General features: G+C 43.8%; 1 protein-coding gene across 10 annotated transcripts in view; it reads left to right on the top strand.

Annotated features, from left to right (window-relative positions):
- The window catches only part of RAI14 (retinoic acid induced 14), a 136,306-nt gene that overhangs the window by 79,412 nt on the left and 37,932 nt on the right, over positions 1 to 18,962 (top strand). For 8 of the 10 annotated variants that reach the window (XM_072757118.1, XM_072757119.1, XM_072757122.1 and 5 more), the window contains one exon: positions 1,968 to 2,098. In XM_072757118.1, the coding sequence (XP_072613219.1) occupies positions 1,968 to 2,098 (131 nt within the window). Of the gene's footprint in view, positions 1 to 1,303; positions 1,833 to 1,967; positions 2,099 to 18,962 lie in introns of those variants that run through there. The other 2 variants (XM_072757116.1, XM_072757117.1) reach the window with 2 other exon arrangements.

The raw sequence follows: 18,962 nt of genomic DNA, 5'->3' as shown, positions 1-18,962 counted from the left end.
CTCTAGCTATGGGTGCTTGAAGTCTAAAATTAAAAATTCAATTCCTTAGTCACACGAGCCACATTTCCAGTGCTCAGTAGCCATGTGTGGCTAATGTGATACTGACCTTTTGGGCCAGATAATTCCTGGTGGAGGTAGGGGACTGGCCCCATTGACTAGATGTCAGAACAATCAAAAATATCTGCAGATATTGCCAAATGCCCCCTGAGAAACAAAATCATCCCTGGGTGTGGATACTTTGCCTAGTTTGTCCATTGTAGATATAAAACATTTCTATTAACAAAGACAGTACTGTTCTAAAATAATCTCCAGCAAAGTTTGGTTGGGGGGCATTTTATAATTTAAGCATTTTGAGCTTTAGGGGAATCAGAATAGTCATCTGGTTCAAAACCATGGTAAACTGAAGCACTGAGAGGTTTTTGGGTGACTTAAGGTCTATAGCATGCAAGTATCAATCTAGAGTGTTAGATTTCATGCAGCCTAGAGAACAGACTTCTGATTTTCATTTAAACCGATTTCCTCATTCCTCTATTCTTGCACTCAGTGGGAGGAAGAAGTCCTGAGAAATGGGACTGGGACAGTCCTGAGACTCCAAGCAAATTCCTTACCTAAACCCTGCACATAACTGTTTTACTCCTCGTGGCCTGTGGCTTTCTCTAAGGCCCCGCCTCTAGGCTGGGGTCAGAGGGCTGCCTGGGACATCTTGTAGATCCACCTTTGCTATCTCAGAAGATGGAGCCCATTTGGGTTTCCCAGTTCCATCGGTGCAGAGACATTGGGAACACACTTCTAGGGCCTAGGGCCATGGATGCTTGTAGTCCTGTAAAATTCCCTCTCTTTAGCTGTTAAATTTCCAGGGTCTCCTCTATTGGCTTCTGTACAGTGGTCCATGGCAAAGCCTTTAAAATGAAATGCCTGGCAGTTTTTAATCTTCAGAGGTCACAAGAAAGTAGCCCTGCAGAAAGTTTTAGGGAAGGAGAAGAAATCTTTCTAAGGTTGTTGGTATCCACAACCAGAAAGTTGGCTTAGCTAGGAGAGGTCTGGAAGGCAGGGGAGCCTACAGAGTGACTCAGGGGCTTGGATCTCTTCTCCCTACATTAATCCTGTACACCTCATATACCTCTCCATGACTCTTCTTCAGTCATTAATTTTATTCTCTCCTCTGCTCCCAAACCTTCAGTGGCTCATTGCTGCCTTTTCACACATGAAACTTCTTGGTTTTGTTCTTGTATGTTCTTGTATGGAGATCATCACTTTTCCTTTGTAGGAGTAAAAAACCAGTTTTTATGCCCACGAAAGCTTTACTGTTACTGCGGTTCATAGAACGATTCCGTTGGCAGTGGTGGAGGCTTTGCTCAAAGCTGTTTGATGTTTAATAGCTTGCTCAGGGAGAAGTTTTGTTTCTGGTGATACTTTGTTGAGTTGGTAGCCTGGAAAACTCCTTAAAAATCATTATACAGCTCAAAAATCAGAGGGCCCAGTGATCAGGCCAGAAAGAGTGGCAATGAAAGCGGACGAAGAGTTTTGTGTAAATAAACCCTCGAGTAACCTTGAGCCGTTGGCCAGTTTGGTTCTGTAACACTGTGGGCCCAGTGAGCTGTGGCCTAGGTCAAAGGCCCGTATCCTGAGGAGCCAGCTGTCAGAGTTTAGCTAGAAATGAGCTAATGTGTAAACTGGCCCTGAGGTCTTTTCAAGTGGCTTCATTTTCCCAGCGTCAGGGGAAAGAAGTGACTTTATTTCAGAGTTTGCTGCCCAGCTGCTGTTTTATTGAACTGTTGATGTTTTCCTTTGGGAAACCGGTCTTCTTGAGTGTCTCCACAGTGAAGGGGAAGGTATCTATCTGATTTGGGGGCAGGTTTTGATTTTAGTGATGAGAGGGTGGGGACCGGAGGGACCGGAGTCCTGCTGGTCAGCATGACCGTGGCCACTCTTGTTCACTAGCTCTGTGTCTCTCCTTTGCTCCCCAGACCAACGAGTGGAACAAGAATGATGACCGGCTGCTACAGGCTGTGGAGAATGGAGATGCGGAGAAGGTGGCCTCCCTGCTGGGCAAGAAGGGAGCCAGTGCCACCAAGCAGGACAGCGAGGGCAAGACTGCGTAAGCTAAAAAAAATTGGTTTCTAACTGTAGTGGTTCTGGGTTCTCAGAGTGTTCTCTGGAATCCTTGGAATCCATGGGGGAACTTCACAAATGCCTTTAAGGAGACTTTGTCAAAGTACTGTCCTCCCCCACTCCTACCCCTCATGTTAAAATATGTAAGAGGATATTCTGATTTGGTTCCTGTCTCTTCAAGTTCCAAACTGCACGTTGGGCTTTACCTTGGGTGGCTATATTTGTTTTTAGGTATAACCAAAAATTACACTAGAAAAGAAATAGCACCGAGATTGCAACCAATCAATAGGTAGTAAAGGAATCGTACATTAGAAACAACATAAAAGAGGGTATTTTTTTTTCATAACCCTCAGGCTTTACTATTTATATCATTATTTCTTTTAAAACCCTTTCCTTAATGTAGATCAGTAATTACATGAGTAGTATGAATTTTGCATTGTAATTTGTCATTGGTGGTACTCTAGCCCACCATAATTAAAATTATATATTTGATTAAGTATTTGTGTGTGTGTGTGTGTGTGTGTGTGTTTATTTGTAAGCATCCTTACTCTGGTCATATTGTAGAGAGAGATCATTGACTTTGTGGCTAAATAGACTTCTAATCTGGACTTCATCACTTATGAATTGTGTAGTCATTGAATATTATTTAATTTAAATTGGAGATGACAGTATTTAACCACTAGGGTGGTGGGATCTCTGGGTGGCTCAGCAGTTTAGTGCCTGCCTTTGGCCCTGGGTGTGATCCTGGAGTCCTGGGATTGTGTCCCACATCAGGCTTCCTGCATGGAGCCTGCTTCTCCCTCTGCCTGTGTCTCTGCGTCTCTCTGTGTCTCTCATGAGTAAATAAATAAAATCTTAAAAAAAAAATAACCACTAGGATAGTTACAAATATAAAACAAGATACTGACTTTGGTTAGGGGCCTCCAGAAGCAGGTTCTGAGACAAAGATTTGAGTATAAGCTGTTTCTGTAGCCAGTTCTCCCAAGAGCACACAGGAAAGGCCCGAAACTGACATGGTTTGTCACTGACAGGTTACTGCTATTGGCAACTGGAACCCAGTCCTGCTAAGACCTCTGGGAGTCTCTTTAGACTCAGAGTAGGGGTTGGCCAACTATCTTTGTAAAGTTTTAGTGGGATGTAGCCAAATCCATTGATTTAGCATTGACCATGGCTGCTTCCTTACTGCAAAGGCAGATTTGAATAGTGAAGGCAAAGACTATGGCTTACAAATCCTAATATAGTAACTCTCTGGCCCTTTGCAGAGCTAGTTTCCTTACCCCAGGCTTAAGGTACATCTCAGAGTTATCCTGCCCAAGGGGTAAGGAAACTGGGGTATGTATTCCTAACCACTTGTCCTTCCAAGATTAAGTGCTGCCCTTAAGGCCCAGGGTGCTCATGGGCAGAACAAGTCGAGGAGGTTATGAAAAGGGTTATGAGTAGCACCTATAGCTATAGATACCATATGTAAAGAACTAGCAGTGACCCACAGTAGGTGCTTGATAAAGCCAGTTCCCTTTCCTTCTTATCCTAGATGAGTGGTTCTCAATCCTGGCAATCACCTGGGGTGCTTTAGAATTACCTGGGGTGCTTTAAAAAAAAGTATCGATGCCATGCACACTCCAGATGTTCAGAAACATTTTGTCCATGAAGGGGCCCAGGAATGATTTTTTTTTTTCAGAATGAATATTTTAAAAAGTATCCATGTAGGTTCAACCAGAGAGAATCATCATTTAAAAACTAGATTGATACTAGATTGATTGATAGAGTGTGAGAATAAAAGGCAAATTTGCAGGAGTTTGAGTATCACATTTTAGCAAATTTTGCTGATGAGACCCTCTTCCTGGAACTCATCAAATCTCATAGCATAGACCCCAGTTCGATTGTTTGGGGAGCCACAAGATAGCTTATGGAGTTGGACTCTAGGTAGCAGGCTAGTCGATGTGCAAGGGGAAGAGGGAGGTGTTCTCAGGTTAGAGTCTGGTCCTCTAGGAGCTGGGCCTGCCCCTCTGCCAAAGCCCTAGGTTGTGCTCCCTACCATCAGCCTCAATTTGACTTCCCAACTTTGCAGAGGCCTGTCTCTCAGATGTGGGGCCCAGGGCCGTATTCTGGTAGGTTCTGACTTGGTAGGCAGGACTTCTAATAGCAGGTGGGCTTTAGTTGTTGGCTAACACTGTATTGGACGAGTTGGCTGCTTAACCTTATATAATTTTTAGTTCTTAACCCTCTTGCAGTCTAGATTGTAATTTCCGGGAATCCCTGGGTGGCTCAGCGGTTTAGCACCTGCCTTTGGCCCAGGGCGTGATCCTGGAATCCCGGGATCGAGTCCCATGTCAGGCTCCCTGCATGGAGCCTGCTTCTCCCTCTGCCTGTGTCTCTGCCCCTCTCTCTGTGTCTTTCATGAATAAATAAATAAAATCATAAAAAAAATAGATTGTAATTTCCTCGACAAAAGGGGGCTGTTACTTTGCCGTTGATCCCTATGATTATATCATTTAGCCCACTGCTCAGCTTGTAAATACTCAACAAATATTTGTCAAATGCATTAATTACCCTTTTCCCAGGATGCCACATTTGGAGTCCGTGCTTTCTGAGCCAAGTGGCAGAGGCCACACTTCTAAAATCTAGTCATGAGATTTTTGGTGGTAGACAACTTCTTGTCCCACTCCATAGCTTCCTGGGCTCCTGCTGCTTCCAGTTTAGCTTTGCAGGTACCTACACAAACCACCTTTGATAGCCATCCCAGAGAGATGGGAGATAGATGTTTCTGATAGTTTTTTTCAAGACAATACTCACGAAAAAGAAGATAGACAATTTAGGTTAGCGGCTTAGTCACAATTGTGATCACTTTAATATATTTGCACCTTTTTTTTTTTAAGATTCTATTTATTTATTCATGAGAGACTCAGAGAAAGGTAGAGACACAGGCAGAGGGAGAAGCAGGCTCCATGTGGGGAGCCTGATGGCAGAACTTGATCCCCAGACCTGGGATCATGCCCTGAGCTAAAGGCAGATGCTCAACCACTGAGCCACCCAGGCGTCCCCATATGTACCTTCTTAAAATAAGACATTTATTATGTGTAGAGTAGATGGCCAACCAGTTAATTTCTCTCTTTCTTTTGGGAAAATATACGTAACATAAACTTTACCATTTTACCCATTCTGAAGTACACATTTCATTGACTCTAAGTACATTCACAGTGTTATGCAAGCATCATCAGTTAGTTCCAGAAATTTCTCATCATCCCAAGAGGAAACCTTGTACTCCTTAAGCAGTGACACCCCTCAGCCTACCTAACCGCCCCTGCCCCCCACAACCACTAATCTGCTGTGTCTGAATTTGCTTATTCTGGATATTTAATATAAATGGAATCATACCACTGGGCCCCTTGTCTGTGTTTTTTTATTTTTTATTTTTTTCACTGAGTGTAATGTTTTCAAAGTTCATCCTTGACTGTAGCACACACATCAGTTCTTCATTCTGTTATCTGTTAATGGGAGAAATGCATTCGACAGTCTACAAAAATCACCCCCTCCATTTTGCAGATGGTAAAACCAAGGCTCATGTGATAGAGCTCTCCCTGAGTTAACTCCAGAAGCAGTCTACCTTTGCCACTGTACTTACAAGTCCACCATTATTTTGCTTTCATGACACCTATGTAGAAAGTTAGAAGAACTGTTTAAAAACAAAAAGAGAGGGAAGGTCATTTTTTCAGTGTAAGATTTTTCATAAATAATCACCTGTTAACAATAACTTCTGCTTGGAATATTCCTTATGATGATTAAAGTTATTAAGTCCTGGGCAGCCCTGGTGGCTTAGCGGTTTGGTGCCGCCTTCAGCTCGGGGTGTGATCCTGGAGACCCGGGATCGAGTCCCACGTTGGGCTCCCTGCATGGAGCCTGCTTCTCCCTCTGACCCTCTCTCTCTCTCTCTCTCTCTCTCTCTCTCTCTTTCTGTCTCTAATAAATAAATAATCTTAAAAAATAAAGTTATTAAGTGCTAACTATAAGAGTTTAATTAGAGGTACCAGAGTCAAACCTATCTGGCTTCATACTGTCATTCAAAGCTAGTGGTTTTGGTATTCGGAAGGAGGGGGTGCTGTGGGGTTGGGAACCATGCCTCCTGCCCCTTTGGTATCATGGAATCATACAAGGCCCAGACTCTTTTGTAACAGGAGCCCCAAGCAGTGTTGTCCCTTTGGCTTCTGTCCTCTCCCCTATGGAGGTCTACACTTCCATATATGGGATAGTCTAATCTGTGCCTTCCTGCCCAAGTGTATGTGCATCTCCTTCACGCTTGAAGATTTTTCTCAGGCTGCGGAGACTTTTCCTTTGTCCTGTCCCATTCTCTCCACATGCATTGGTTTGGTAGCGTGCCAATGAGTAACTTCCTAGGAGCAGTTCTTAGTCCATGACAGACCAAGGTAGTGCGTCCCCTCTGCTGAAGCTCTTGGCAACTCCAGCCCCATGGAGCTTGCAGGGCCAGGATCTGTGGACGTGTACAGAGTGGTTTGCAGTTGTCTCTAAAGGGTAAGGCCAGATCACACACTTGAAAGTTAGGTCCTTGCCTCAGTCTCTGCCTACTTGTTTGGGTTTCCTCTTTGACTTACACACATCCCTGTCATTTAAGAACTTTAATAATATCCCATTTTATAATTTTGTTCGATAATGTACAACGTTTCCCTATTGTGCAACCTCTGGTGCCGATTTGGGCTCTTGGGGCCCTCCCACCAGCCCTGCCATTACTTCCCCAAATGTTCTCTTGCCCCTGCCCTCTCCTGGAGGGGGGGCTGTTGGCCCCCTCCCCTCCCCTTATGTTTGCCCAGGTTCTGTGTCCAGTCCAGGGTGCCTCCTCTCTGGTGTTCTCAGTCCTTTTAAATTTTTTATCTTCTCTTTGAAATACTGGAATCTTGATCTACAACTTGACATATTGTATTGAAAGAACAAGGACAGAAAAGTCTTGGCAGCTTAAAAATACCTTTGTTTTTTGAAAGGCTTGAGACCCTTACAATGCAGTTATCTCCCTGAAGACGAGGATCGCGTGATTTTTATTGTTGTGTTGGTGTCTCCCGTAGTTCCAGGCAGAGAAGAGGCATTCAGTCAGTGTTTGTAGATGTGCCTTTTCATCATGATCCTTATGGGGAAAATACTCTTTGTTAGTGATAGCTCATGGATAAATTAATTAGGTGTGGATTGACTTTGGGTTCAAGAGAAAAAGAACAGCCCTGATGAACATCACAACCTGCCACTTCTTCCAGTGCAACTTAAAGAGAGAAATACTCAGCCTTGACTACCTAAAGAACCAGATGGCCCAGAAAAATCCCAAAACGAGGTGGCAAGGGCAGCCATCTTGGTGGACATTGTGCAGAAGCCTCCATAACCCAAGGTCAATAACTGGAAGTGTGGTTTGGTAATTCTTCAGAATTTCAGTTTCTTTCTGGCATATTCCCTCCAGGGAAAGATGAGAAACTTTGTCTGAAAATGTTGTCCCTCTAAAACTGATCAAAGAGGGCTTAAAAAAGTAAAAGGCAATTGAATGACTGGAATTCATTTAGGAACAAGTAAAAGAAGGGTGCTGTCTTGGGTCAGAAGAGAACAAAATAGAGCAGAGCAGAGAGCTGTAGCCGCAGCCTGTGTTTATGGGGTCAGGCTTGGCTTCCCTCGACCCCTCTGTTCTCTTTGCGCGGTGGAGGTGAGGATGTGGGAGGCTATCATTGCCCTCAAACTTCTTACCATAGAATAGTCTAATTGTTTCAAGATGCTTTCCCCTACATTTAGATGTGCATTTAATTAAAGTTATGTATGTTTGCCTTAGGAACAACCAGACTAAATAAAATCACTGCTGGGACTGTAGTATTTGAAGAAATACCACCCAGGCATGTGCGTACAGACTACAGACATATATATATGTATGGTGTGCATACATAGTCCACATTTCAGAAACCTGATCTTTCTGTTTTGAAAGCAAAAACTTGTGCTAGTATTTTTAGATGACTCCATGGAGCTTAAATATAAAATAGGGGAAGTAGGGACGCCTGGGTGGCTCAGCAGTGGAGCATCTGCCTTTGGCCCAGGGCGTGACCCAGGGGACCCAGGATCGAGTCTCACGTCGAGCTCCCTGCATGGAGCCTGCTTCTCCCTCTGCCTGTGTCTCTGCCTCTGTGTCTCTCATGAATGAATAAATTAAAATCTTTTTTTAAAAAAATAGGGGAAGTAGTCCTTGAATTCTGCACAATCAGTACAATAAAGGGTTTCTCTGTCTGGTGGCTGGCTCCACTCTTTTCTTGTTTTCTCAGAGGAGGGATATAGCAGTTCAGTCTTCGAAATCAAGTCATGCCGTCTGGGCCGCTTTCTCCGGATCGCACAGAGGGCTGCCAAACTCATTTACCTAAAAGTACTACATACTTGATGTGTAATCGCAGCCTCCTTCCCTGGGAAATTACCTTCCAGGCAAAATCACCCTACGTCTGGCAAAACCTGTTGGTATTTGACAGAGGGATAAACTGAAGGATATAATTGCTCTGTTACATATGCGCTTGCTCTGGGTCATGTAGATTTTTGAAGGTGATAAAACTTCTGTTCCTATTTTGCGAAAGTGCCCAAATGATTGCTTAATTAATCTTCCAGTTTGGAGGTACTCCCTTCCCTGCATTTATAATGTTCCAAACTCCGGTAAGCACATATAAAAGAAAGAGGAATGCGGCCTTAGCCCACAAAATGCATAGCATCTAGCCAAACAGACAAGACCAGTGAAAGCACTGGAGGGTAATTAAGTGTGGAACTATACAATACTAACCGTAAGAAGTTCCAGCTGGGGAGAGATGATGGATCACTGGAGGAGCCAAGAAAAGATTCCTACCGGAAGGTGGTCTTGAAAAATGAATTGGGCGGATATTGGGGTGGGTATGGGGGCAAGGAGGGGCAGCGCAGGTGTTGATCACAGCATGGATAGAGCCTACCCCAAATTGAAAAGAAAGGTGATGACGCCACGATTATGGTTTCCTTCCCTTCTCCAAATGCTTATCACTGGAGGTCCAGGTCAGGTCCCCACCTGATGCTAGGTCGGTGCTTCTCAACTGCAGTCCCATTAGAATCACCCGGACAGCTTTGAAAATACTGGTGTTGTCACGCTCAGAGATGTGAGCATGTGGGGTGTGGGGTGGTTGGTGATTGGCGTGGGGTGCAGGGTAGGTATGTTGTTTTTTTTTAAAGCACCCACATGATTTGAATGGTCAACCAAACTGAGAACTCCTGTGTTTGACACTCCGCTGTGAGACCCCAGTTTCCTTAGCTCCCAGCTTCCCAACAGGCTTTACCCAGTGATAGGTTCCAGGTGGGCTGAGGAAGGCCTGGGGAACCAATGGTGATTGATTTCTCCCCCCAGCATGCACACATGTACATGCACGTATACATAATACTTGTGCACAAAATAAAATGGCAAATTTGGACTTATGGTAAATTATGTTAAAGTAACATAAGACCAGGGTCTTTAAAGAGAAATAGTGTTGTATGTTAAAGCTGAACAGATCTTATGGCAAAATTGTGCTTTAGAAGGAAGACTTGAAACCACAGTAGTGCAAATTGATGAGAACAGATTTGGAAATTAAAAACTACATCAGTAGGGGCACCTGGCTGGCTCAATTGGTAGAGCATGTGACTCTTGATGACAGAGTTTTGAGGTCAAGTCCCACGTTGGGTGTAGACGTTACTTAAAAATCTTAAAACAAAAAAACCAACAAACAAAGCCAGGGATGGTGGTTGAGTCTGCCTTTGGCTCAGGTCATGATCCCAGGGTCCTAGGATTGAGTCCTGCATCAGGTGCCCCACAGGGAGCCTGCTTCTCCTCTGCCTCTCTCTGGGTGTCTCTCATGAATAAATAAATAAAACCTTTTAAAAAAAAACCAACATTGATGAAGTATTGATGGGATCACAGGATTTTTCAGTTTAGAACTTTTCAAAGCTACATTAAGTATATTGAGATTGAAAGGACCTCAGACATGCAAATGGGTCACTGTGGCTCAGGTTTGAAGCAGGCTGTCCATGTCCTCCGCCGACTGGACTCCCCACGCACAGAGGTCAGGAGAGGCCTGGGAAATGCAGTTCTCTGTGAGCAAGGGCCAATGGGCATGGATGTCAGCACATGCAGTGACCTCCACCCATCCTGAACCCACGAGAGCGAGCACCTGAAGCAGGAGGTTCTCAGATGGACAGCAGCCAGGCAGCTTAAGCATGAGGCCTATAAGATCACTTCTCATGTGCCCATTCTTCAGAAACACCCGTGCTTTCTCGGGGCGGGGCGGGGGGGCTAAAATTCACACCTTCCACCACCACCACTCATCCACCAAGTCTTGGTACCACTCAAGGCCCAGGCTTATGAAGCCTTTCCTAATTTCCAAAGTGGCTGAGCTTGCTCTTGATGTTGCTTCTCTTAAACCACCAGGATTTGTTGGGTCTTGGTTATGTAGGTACTTCTCTTATCCCTGTTATTCGACTATCAAGGTTAGAGCCCAGTCTTACCCAATTAATAAGAAAGGAGTTGCTATTAATCATGTAAATATTGAGTGACCCACCACTGGACTAGGGGCTGTTATACGTGTCATTCATTCAGCGTACAGCTCATTCTTTCACCCATTTTAAAGACCATGTCAGTTTCCCATAGGTTTTTCTCCTATGATGCTCTCAGTCACCCTGGAATAATTTATGAGCAGAAAGTGTGGGTCAGGAAGCTTCAGGAATTTAGTGCAAATAACCCCCCATTCTAGGCCCTAGGTTCTAGAGTCCTGGGGGTCTTTCATGAATACAAGAAACAAATCCTTGCCCCAATGGAGATTTCATCAGGCCCAAGGGCTATTTCTAGACTGCATTTATGAAACCAAACAATCTTGAAGAAAAAGAGCCAATACTCAGCTTCAGTGTCATGGGGTTTCTTAGCTCGGAGTATGTGGTCTTTCATTTCAGTGTTTCCTCCTCCCCAGGCCCCAGGAGAGCTCTGTCCCCAAAGCCGCATTGCTGATTCCGTTAGCACATCGTAGGCTCTCAAAGGACAGTAATCCTATTTTTACACCCTCTGTTTTCTTTATGCCAAATCACCTTTCATTACGTCTATGTGAAACATCGAGCAGGAGAAGGCAACCAGTGTTTGCATTCCTCAGACTTTCTGCTACATCAGCTCCTAACAGAAGCAGTGAGCAGAGTCCCCGTGAGAGCTGCTTCTGAAATGGCTGGGAGCCACGCAACCACCGCACTCCTCTGCTTGTGGGGATTTGTCTCTGAGCCCATAGAGTTGGTCTCTGGGTTAGAGTAGAATTCCGGTTTTCAAGGCTTTTATAACTAGAAGCTATGAGACAGTACTGCTTTCCTGACCCTCAGATTATAATCTGAAATGGAAATCCAGATCTTGGAGGATTAAGGATTATCCCACCATAGTATCTAGTGTGAGCTAAGCCTCGTTTGATCCTATGAACCAGATGAGTAAACTGAGCCCAATCAATTTGAGACAGTCTGTTGCACCATACCCGGGGGATCGCAGAGTGGAGACCCAGAATATGGACTTTTTAGTCCATACTTCTTCCCACCATGCAAATATCCTAAAAATGGAATATGTATCAGAATCACCTGGAAGGAGGTTGGTACAACACATTGCTGACTCCACCCCAGAGTCTGAACAGGATCCTAAGAATTTGTATTTCTAACAAATATATCTGGGTGATGTGGCTGCCATTGTTCTGGGGACCATGCTTTGAGAATTATGGTACGATACGATGTTAGGGAGTAAAACCAAGCTTCTATTAATGTAAGTTTTAAGAAAATGTGGTCATGCCAGTTTATGTGTGTGTCTTGGTTTAAGGAAACTCAGAAACTTCAGACTGAAAGGCAAATTCAAAACTAAAGATTTACATTAACAAAAAAAAAAAAATCATGTCTACGTGCCAGGAAAATTGCAACAGGCAAGACAAAATCTCTGCTTTTGTAGAAAGTGTGGTCAACTGAGGCAGACAACACATGCTTCTTTAATATAATGTCAAGTGCGTTGAAGAGAATGAAGAGGCCAGAGGCCACTTTTGAGTAAACTTGGGAAAGGAGGGTCTCTCCGAGCAGACCCCTTCATTGGAGGAGGTTGCTGAATGGAATGAGAGGTTAAGCCATGTACTTTTCTGGAACTATCATCCTGGGGGAGGGAACAGCAAGGTGAAGCCCTGAGTTGGGAAGGTGTTTGATATACCCAGGGAATAGGGAGAGAGCTACAAGGTGATCTCAAAATGGAAACCAGGCCTCTTCATGCAAAGCCTGGTGGGTCATGGGAAGGACTTGGGTTGAAATCCTAATTCTGAATACCTAGCTTCCTTCATTTAATATGATTTAGTATCCATTTTTTCCCCTTCCAGAAATAGGTCTTACCAAAAGAATGCAATTAAAGGATAGGTGATTTGAGGTGTTAGGGAGATGCTGACGCTCTCCAGGGATTACGGAAAGTTGGTTATTATTATCGTGAAATATTTTGGAATCTCACTGACCATAGTGACCCATCCTCTCTGGGAAATAAAGGGTTTTAAAAGAAAAGAAGGGATATGGATTTGTTTGGGAGAAACTGCTCTTAGAGCCAAGGCAGTGAATTCGAGTCCTGCTCTTTTACATATTTACTAACCTGTCTGAGCTTCAGTGTCTTCATCTGTGAAATGAGGACATTGGATCGGCCTATTCTTCTGGAACCTTCCAACACTCTGGGACTTTGGGTGTGGCTAGTGCTGGTAAGGTTTGATGTGTGGTCATTTCTTTGTGTGGGCATGGTGGTTTGCTTGATTTGAGGAGTGAAAATTGGTTGCAGAAGCTGTGGGAGGAATGGGAGGTCCGATTGAGGTGGCCAGCCTGTTGCATTCTTGACCTCCCCCTGCCAGCCCCTTTGGGATTGAGCGCTGGGATTTAGGGAAGGGCAGCAGTTTGGTTTGGGAGAAATTTTCTGTGAATGAATATGCTGGAAAAAAAAAAAATCTTTCTCAAAGGAGCCTTGTGAGTTTGTATTTCCTCCAAAATATATGTTTCAGCTGGCAGAAACCAGAATTGTTTATTACTCTGAAAGATAGAAGGAACTTTCCAGGCCATCACTCACGGGCTTCGGAATAGCAACAGCTCCAATCCCCTTTGGGTTAAGAGCCTTGAGAACTATTCCAGCCTCCTCCCGAGGCGTTTATTTCGGGAAGGTTCGCAGGCCAGGGACCTTTGTTGCGGGCTGTGTCTGCTTCAGCCTGAGCTCACATTCCTAGCCCTCGGGGAGCCCTGGCAGCCCAGATCTGCCCCACTGAGAAGCCTATATTTGCGTTTGGGGCCAAATACTTCCATTAAAAAAAAAATGGCTTTGTCAAAAAGCACAGCCAGTAGGCTCCATCGCGTTTCCCGGTTTGCAGGTGACTAAACAAATAGTGCAACTTCTCAGCGCGGTGACAGGGCCGGCTGTGCTGGCCGAGTGCCTTGAGGCGTTGGTCCTGGGACTTTGGGCAAGTCCCCACACTCCGCCCTGCCTCAGTTTCCTTCTTCTCGGGAAAGTGGGGATGGTGACAGTTACTCCTGCTGCAGGCGGGCGGGGCTGTAGCTTTAAAGCCCAGCTCGTGGGGAGGGGCAGGCGCCCGAGGGATAGGGCAGGAGATGCGGGAGTCACCAAGCTCTTCTGCACAGAAACCTTGGGTGCTTTCCAAGTGACAAAAGCAGAGAAACCCCTAATATCAATAAGCAGCAAAGGGATCAAAGTCGCATGATGTCAGCCTTCAGGCTGCTCTGTTTGTGCTCCTGTTTAGTTACTTGCCTGTGGAAGGGCCCAGCTGAGTTTTTATAAGCAAAGCTAAACATTCCCTATGATACTGAAACTTAGAAAAGGCGTAGATGCCTTATTTTGTGGAACGTGTCCACGAGATCGTTCTCGAAGCCAAGGTCTTTGCAAGAACTTTGAAACAGTGGGCGCGTTGGCAAAAGCGATGGCGTGAGGTTCTGACCTTGTCCTCCGCTGACAGCAGGGCTGCATGTGCACCTGCATCAGGGACCTTGTACAACACAGCTTCGGATTCAGTAGGTGTGGGGCGGGGACCGAAGGCTTGTGTCCCCAGGCTTGGGCTCTTGAAGAGCTGTCACTTCAGCTGCACCGGAATCTGGTGAGCCTCCCCTGCTGCATCCCCGGCCGGAGATGAGTGTGCCTGTCACCGGGCTGGGGGTCAGAGGAGTGGGTGAAGGACCTTTATGTCCTGCCCTCCTCCCCTGAATTCCTGACTGGTCTGAAAAGAAACAGGCCAACAAAGACTCACTGCTGTATAGACTCTTGAATGACATCTCTTGTCTTTAAAAGGAAAGGTCACGTGGAGACAAAGCCAAAGGATAACCCAAATTTGTTTTGCATTCACTCTTTTATATTCCTCTAAGGGGAAATTTCAGCTGATAATTAACGGAAAAAACTACTTCAAAGGGTTCATTGAGAAAGATTTAAATGTCGCTTCCCTGGAAAATTTAGGTTGTAATTAAATTCTCATCTCTTAAATTAAAATTTGCCAGGCAATAGCAAGTCTTGGCTAGAACGTGGGAAGATTGGAGCCCTCATGTATTAATGCTGGCATGGTGAAATGGGGCTGCTGCTGTAGAAGCTAGCTCAGGGGCTCCTCGGAGAGTTCGGCGTGGGTGCCACTGACCCAGCAGTTCCACTCCTAGGTATATACCCACTAGAATTAAAAGCTGATGTCCACACAAACACTTGCACATGAATGTTCTAGCAGCATGATTCATGGTAAACAAAAAATATAAAAAACCCAAATGTCCATAATTAACGAATAAAGAAAATGTGATCTATCCATATAATGGAATATTTTTAAGGAAGGAATGAAGGACAAATTAATGCTACAATGGATGAACCTTGAAAACATGTCAAATGAAAGAAGCTAGACACAAAAGACCACATATCGTATATGACGCTGTCTTTGTGAAATGTCCAGAATAGGCAAATCCATAAAGCCAGAGAGTAGGTTAGTGATGGCTAGGTGGGGGGGGACATGGGAATAGGAAGTAACTGACTCCGAATGGATTTTTTTAGGGCAGTGGAAATGTTCTGGAATTAGATAGTGCTGTTGGTTGCACAACTTTGTGAATATACTGAAAAGAACTGAATTGTACATTCTAAAATGGTGAATTTCATGGCATATGAATGATAATTCAATAAAAAGATTAAAATCTCATGTTTTCTCAGTCTTTTAATTTGTTTTAATAGAGTTTTATATTTTAGCATTATACATTCATTTTTAATGGTTAATCGGAGTTTCTCAACCTGAGCACTATGGACATTTTGACATGACAGTATAGACATTTTGGACTAGATGATCATCTTGGGGAACTGTCCTGTGCCCTGTAGGATGTTTAGTAGCATCTCTGGCCTCTTTACACATTAGATGCTAGTAGAATCTGCCCATATCTACCCCCTGCCCCATGAACAATCGAAAATATCTCCAGCTATTGCCCAATGCCCCTTCGGTGGGGCAAAAGCACCCCTAGTTAAGAACCACTGGTTTAGCTTTAGACTTCCTACTAAAGCCAATATCTAGGAGGGCTTTGTTTCATTGTTTCTCAGGGCTTAGAACAGTGTCTGGCACGTAAATACTCTGGTATCGTAGTATAAATATATGAGCAAATTGATATATTTAGCTATAGCAATACTTACAAAAATATACAACTATAGAAATAGGAAAACTATCCCATACTTGGGTTAGCTTTAGTGCCCTAGAGTAAACATTGTCAAGACTGTTTTGAGGTGAGAAGATGGTGTTAATCAACCTATATGACTTCACCTATTCTCACCCAGATCTGCCAACTCTTTTTAGAGGTGTTTTCCTTTGCCAGCCATCCGGGACACAGGACATTAGAGCCACCAGTCATGTTCTTTGTTAGTGGTGTGTTGACCAGGGGCACCATCTGCTCCCTAAGCCTGTGGTAGTAACCCCTAGATGCCCACCTGCAATCCAGATGGGATGACCCCCAACCCGCCAGTCACTTGGATGGCCACTACTGAGGACACCCCACTGGATAAGAAAAAAAACCTATTCACTGTCATTTACAAATCCAGGATCTGCCAGTGACTAATCTTGTTTTTCCACCCAACTGAACCCAACTTCCCACTTGAGTATCTTATTAAAAGTTGGCCCTGCTTTTTGTTCACATTCAGAGGCTAAATGCTAATGACTCGCTGCTGCCAAATCCTGCTTTGAGGATTATCACTTCCGTGAAAGGTGCCAGAATGTTAGCAGCTCAAATGTGAGCTTCAGACAAAGCTGGTCTTGGATGGCTTTTTTGTCATCCCCAACTTTGTTCTTAGTTTCCATTCAGTGGAGATGCATGTAGTAATATTCTTTCCCTTTCCTTCTTCATTTCCTAAGCAGCGATGGTTCTGATTTAACTTCTTCTAGCCTATCTTTTCTGAACATTGAAACAAATCCTTTTATTGAGCAACACATCCTGGACTCAGCCCTGCCTTCTGATGGTAAATCTGTAACAATTGGTGGCTTTGGGGGGAGATGGGGGGTCTATTTACCATGTGCTTCACATTTTGCTAAGTGCTCTTAAATATAAGTGACTTATTCCTCAGAGCCCATTTTACAGATGTGAAAATGGAGATACGGAGATCTCTTGCGCAAGATCACACACTAATAAATGGCAAAGCACAGATTGAAATCCAGTCTGAGCCCTTAAATATTACAGGTCTTCCCTCCCCAATATCACATTTCTTGTTAGACTTTCTCATCTGACTCCATATATTTATTGTTCCTCTAAGCTTTAGTAAAGCTATAATGTCAGATGTTTTAATTTTCAAAATTATAGCTACTAGGAATTTCTGAAGTTAAAACCTTAAAATGACTGGTTGTCCAAATTAAATACACACACACACACACACACACCAATAACAACAAAGTCATTTTCCCATCTTGCCCTGCTGTACAATGACGTTTACTCCACTCCTGATTAAGAAGTTCTTTCTAGGGATGGGGGAATGAGAGAAAGAAGACAGGCTCTATCTTCCAGCCTCTTTCTCTTTGAGGAGGATTAACACAATGACGCAGCTCTTTCTGTTGGTAGTTGGTGGCCGTTCAAGTGTACGGCAACTAGTTCTTAGTGGTACTGTGTATATAAAAGAGATGGGTTGTTGGGGAGTTGCTGCCAGAATCATGTCATTGTCTGATCTGTGCCTTATTTCTTTCACATTTGTACAGCTTGCATAAAAACAAAACAAAGCTAGGGCACGTGGCTAGCATAGTTGGTAGAGCAAGTGACTCTTGATCTTGGTGAAGGCCAGGAGTTTGAGCCCTGTGTAGGGCATAGGGAATACTAATAAAAATTAAAAATTAAAAAAAAAAAGCTAAATAGTACACTGACTGGGGATCCTTGGGGTAGCTCAGCGGTTTGGCCCCTGCCTTCAGCCCAGGGCATGATCCTGGGGTTCCAGGATCGAGTCCCACATCGGGCTCCCTGCATGGAGCCTGCTTCTCCTTCTGCCCGTGTCTCTGCCTCTCTCTCTCTCATGAATAAATAAATAAAATCTTCAAAAAAATAAATAGTACACTGACCATTTGGGTTTTCTTTATGTAGTAATTGGTTTAGCAAACTCAGGCTATAGATCCTATGTCCCAAGTTGGTTAGCAAAATGATTTTCTGACAAATTCTATGGCAATGATATGTTATTAGATAAAAGATAGGTTATTTTAAGGAACTAATCAGAGTGGTCAGTAGATACCAAAATAACTACATGTCTTTTTTTTTTTTTTTTTTAAGATTTAATTTATTTACTGTAGGCAGAGGGAGAAGCAGGCTCCATGCAGGGATCCCGATGTGGGACCCGATCCCACGACCCCAGGATCATGACCTGAGCCAAAGGCAGATGCTCAACCACTGAGCCACCCAGACGTCCCTTACATGTCTTGATGGTTATATTTCCTCTTTCTAAGATCTAATAACCTACAGATTATTTTTTAATAGTGTATATCGTTAGTATATGTTGTATAGAGTAATGTATAGTATGTATGCTATACACCTATATAGAATATAGAATATAGCATATGGTATTGAAGATTTTACTAAACGTTCTTTTACTTCCAGTTCTCTACCGAAGAACCTATTCCAAGACCAAATCCCATTTAAAATCTGAATTTTAGCATTCCTTCATTGCACTGTGGGGTATTCTAGACTACATGCAGCTTTCATGTAGGACCATTGTTTTTCTGATGCTTTGAGGGGTGTAACCTTGAACCTTTTTACACCGACTCCTACTTTGGCCTAACAGTATATCATAAAACTAATTTGAAGTCTCATACCATATTCTGTATAATTAAAGTGATTTGGCATATTCTCTCATCAAAACATTTTAGCCAAAGCGCCCAAATATCTTAAGTGGTTAACTCAATTACATGTGGGGAGAATTTTTTTTTAAAAGCCCAAATTTGCCCTTATAAATAAATACTTAAATAATACCCACAGGACCCTAGCAGTTCATCCTGTGGATGATCACACACAGAATAATACCCTGTTTGTCACTGGTGTCATACAAGGTCCCAGCAGGAACCAGCACCCTCAGATAGGATCATCGGTGACCCTTTAAGAGAGGAACTATTTACAAATCTGTGGTCAGAACTAAACCAGCAGGATTAGGCAAGCAGGCCTGGGCTAGCAACAGTGGGAATCTGTTTCAACATTCTGTCCCCTTCTTCCTGCACCCCCACAACCTGAAGGGACATACAGAGAGTGCAGTTACCAAAACCTAGAGAGAGCTGCAGCTATAGCTTTGGCGGTACTGGCCCCCAGAGCTGTGAACTTCATAGAGGAAGTAGAGGAAGGCTGAG

This window comes from Vulpes vulpes, chromosome 4 (assembly GCF_048418805.1).
Source record: "Vulpes vulpes isolate BD-2025 chromosome 4, VulVul3, whole genome shotgun sequence".
Lineage (NCBI taxonomy): Eukaryota > Metazoa > Chordata > Mammalia > Carnivora > Canidae > Vulpes > Vulpes vulpes.
This window is presented reverse-complemented; position numbering and strand designations above follow the sequence as displayed.